General features: G+C 43.5%; 1 protein-coding gene across 1 annotated transcript in view; it reads right to left on the bottom strand.

Moving 5' to 3' along the window:
- Positions 1-2423: 2423 nt before the first annotated feature.
- The window catches only part of CGA (glycoprotein hormones, alpha polypeptide), a 4290-nt gene continuing 2786 nt past the window's right edge, over positions 2424-3927 (bottom strand). Inside the window, exon 3 of the mRNA XM_010139308.1 lies at positions 2424-2768. Within this exon, the coding sequence (XP_010137610.1) occupies positions 2691-2768 (78 nt within the window). The 3' untranslated portion in view covers positions 2424-2690. The remainder of the gene's footprint in view (positions 2769-3927) is intronic.

Here is a 3927-nt window from a genome sequence, read left to right as displayed (position 1 = left end):
CGCTAATGGCCCATCAAGCAGCGGCTGGAGAGGGCTGCGCTTTCTCTCTGTCCCGTTTCCGCCTGCTCTCAGGTTTGCGTATCTGCCGGTTTATCACTTTCCTTGTTAGGTGTTTTCCCTCGGAGCCAGATAGCGTACTGAGGCGGGTGCTCCCGCACTCCGCATACCTCACAATACACACTGCGGGGGCTGCTGATGCCCGAGGTCTCCTTAGCGGGGACAGGGATCCGGGACGCGGGAAGCTCATGACTAAATGCCTTTGTACTGAGCCAGAGGGAAAAGCCGCTGAAAAACAGACCAGGCACCCTAGAACGACACAGGGCTCTGGCATCTCATATCTTCTTTAAAGCACGAGTTTCACTGTAATTGCTTACTAGTTTTCAATATTTCTATGGTTTTAGAATGTATAATACAGAAGTTGACTCAGAAGATGCACACAGCAGTTTATCGTGTCACCAACCTGCTATTGCGGGAAGCAGAGGCATAAGTAGACGAGCAAGTACTTGATACTGCCAGAGGAGCTCATCTGAGTAAGAGGTCATCCAAGAGGTTTGGCAAGACAAAAAAGCACATCTCCCCCACAAGCGAACTTCAGAGAATGTTTCCCTGCTCTCCATTTCAGTCCTGTCAAAGTTATGAGAAAATGCAATACCACTCCCAAAGGTAATCATCCTGCAGCTTCGAATCACTCTTCTCTTGTTGACCAGAAACTCCAGGTAGGACCTGGCTCTCCTGCAAGAGTACCTGCATCAATCATGTTTAATAAAACTCTACAGCTTGGAATTGTGAGTCAGCTGTAGCAGCTGCTTGACATGTATTCCTGTAACGCCCTGAGTGATGATCCAGAATGTGAAATTAGACTTCTCATTGTGAAAATCTGTGCTGCTGATGTTCTTAAAGTCATCCTAAAGACCACCCTACTGGACTACCTCCCCTCTGACCAAAAGCAGTATCAAAGCAAATGAAACATTGATAAACATTAAGGAAAAACTTTCCAGAAGATTGAAATTCTTCAGCATAGCAAGAACAGTGAAGCAACAAGATCAGTCTCCTTGGCAGATTCTGGAGTAACCTCTGGAGGTTTTTTTTCAAGAGCAAGCCAGGCCAAACATCTCCCAGGAATGGCATGGTGCAGATGATTCTGCACTAGGACATGGGACTGGACTAGATCTGTGGTTCCCAGCAGGAAAAGACTGAATCAGGGGCTTAAGTCATGGAGGCAAATAGGGTTTACTGGACATGTGCTGATTAATGCTTCCCTAAGAACCTCATCCCCCCTATCTGTGTGAAGTCTTTTCCTCTTCACAAAGCCCCATGATTGTATTCTTAGAAAATAACACTTAATTTGCACTCCAATAGACAGAAGAGCCTGACGATGGATTTAAATCATCATCATCTTCTGCTGGTCTTGACCTGCTGGAGTGCCCCATCACAGCTTAGCTCTGGAGGGTATCTAAACTACTTACAGTCATTTGGCAGGGGTGCCATACCAGCCATGGCCATGCCCCAGGGCAGACCAGCTACCCTCACAGCTTCGCCCCAGGCAATCTTCCCTCTCCCCATTAGAAACCCTTATTGCTACCCTCACAGCATATGCGGCAGGGAAACCCCCCACAAATATATAAGGCTTTTTGAGTCAGCACATTTAAACCCTTGCAGGCAGCAACCAAAGCAAGGCTGATGTTCTCGCACAAGAAATTTGGGTGAAGAGCAGGGGAATTCATTCATTTCAGTTCCCACGGGCAGGCAAGCAGCTCCTCCAGAGACCCCGATGCAAACCACTACAACCAAACAAGTACTATCTCTAAAATGCCAGTTTATGATATTAAGGTCATGTATTCTGAGTACATATTCTGTGGTCCTCTCCTAGACTAATGTATTCCCTACCTTTCCCATTTGAATACCTGGGTCTAGCACACCGCATTTGGGAATTACTAAACCCCTGTACCATGCTGCCCAGGCGTACCTTAAACAGTTCATACTGTTTGGTGCTGCTGTACGCTCCTCTGCTCCTCCATTGCTATGCAAAAGCGTACAATTCTTTATAACATCTGATTCTGCATCCACTTACCTATCTGTATGAGAGGAGATTAAGTTCAAAGAAAAATAAAGGATGGCACAGAAAGACAGAGCACCATGGATAGATGATACACTGATACACTCTCTGTCAACAAGGTAAAGACAGCTTGGAAAAGAAGTAAGAGAAACATAAAGTTGAGTATTCAGAAAAATCTAATCACTAAACGAATATGGGGAAAGTGTTGTTTCTTTTTCTGTCCACGTTCCTATCCCTCCCTTCCTCCTTCCCTCCCTTTCCCATATTAAAAAAAAAAAGAAGAAGAAATCTAGAAATGAACTGCAGCAGCAACTTTTTTTTGTTTTAAATCATAAACTATTAAATCATAATTTTTCCTCAAGAAACATTGATGATTTAACTTACAGTTTATTTTAAAAATTGATCAAACATTTGGTTGTCATGCAAGAGCTGTATTTTATCCCTAATGGAAATAATTAAACTTACTTAAATGCATGAAGAAGCAAAGAGGAAATAAATCAGCCATCCATCTTATTCAAAGGTCTACCCAGTGTCTTGAACAGAAAACATAAAATTTTACACAGCACTGCTATAAAAGCTGAAAAACAAATATTCCATTCACCATTGTCCTTGATCGTTAGCAAAGGGACAGGCCCTAGGATTTATGATAGTAGCAGGTACTGCAGTGACAATCTGTGTGATTCTCTATCTTCACGTTGTCCTTAAGGGTAATCTTAAAAAAAGAAAACACACACATACAACAAATAATTAGGATTAGCTACACAGTAATGACAGCATTCCCAAGTAAAATACGTCTGAAGCCTTTTTGTTAATCACAATTTACACAGGCTCTTTGGGTCACACGTACTAGAACAGCTTCTGAACGCCAGCCTGTGAAGCCGCATCATCAGGGGCTTTCCGAGCTGTAAAGAGAAGTTTTTCAATAGTGACATGGTCTGGTGTACTTAATTTGGCGCTCCTTGAAGTGTCTGATTTTACGAAAGTGTCAGGTAATCAATCTATGAAAAATAAGGAAATGTCCTTAAAATATTTCATATGGGGATTATAAAAACAGAGACTACAAACACGATGAGTCATCTTTATTTTTAATCTCTACCAAAGTTTAGTTGCTGCCTCAGGCCAAGTATAATGTTGGTGGTCTAGGAGAAGATCTATGCTCTACTCAGATGAAAAGCCAGGATGGATTCAGCTATAGGTGTCTACAGGTAAGTCAGGTCTCTGGGCTCTCATCACAGCCAGTGGAGACCCAGTATTCTGTTCAGCAGCACTCATGGAGGTGTCAGTTGCCATTTGAGATGTCAGAGAGGATCTCAACAAGCCTCCAGCTGCTACGCTGGGAGGTCTTTTATGGGTCCTGTGTCTGCCAGCCACACAGAGATGTCTTCTGTACCCTAGGATACCTTAAATGGCACCAAATCTGTGAGCTGGTAACTGAACTGAGCTGTAGTCAACACACTTAATGAGCCTGATAAACATAACCATAGGATAGACGCCTTAGCTTGTTTCAACTAGCTCACTAACTTCAGTTTGGTGTTATTACACCGAATTTAAGGTTTCTTCACAGCATTCTCCTGGAGAAACTGACTACTCATGGATGAGTGTATTCTTTGCTGCATAAAAAATTGTCTGGATGGCCAGGGCCCAAAGGCTGGTGCTGAATGGAGTTCAATCCAGCTGGCAGCTGGTCACAAGTGGTGTTCCCCAGGGCTCAGTATTGGGGCCTGTTCTCATTAACATCTTTATCAATGATCTGGATGAGGGGATCAAGCGCACCCTCAGTTAAGTTTGCAGATGACACCAAGTTAGGTGGATGTCTCAATCTGCTTGAAGGTCAGGAGATTCTACAGAGGGATCTTGATAGATTGATGGGT

The sequence above is a fragment of the Buceros rhinoceros genome, unplaced genomic scaffold, assembly GCF_000710305.1.
Source record: "Buceros rhinoceros silvestris isolate BGI_N320 unplaced genomic scaffold, ASM71030v1 scaffold10987, whole genome shotgun sequence".
NCBI lineage: Eukaryota > Metazoa > Chordata > Aves > Bucerotiformes > Bucerotidae > Buceros > Buceros rhinoceros.
Note: the sequence above shows the minus strand (reverse complement) of the source record. Positions and strands in the feature narration are given on the sequence as shown.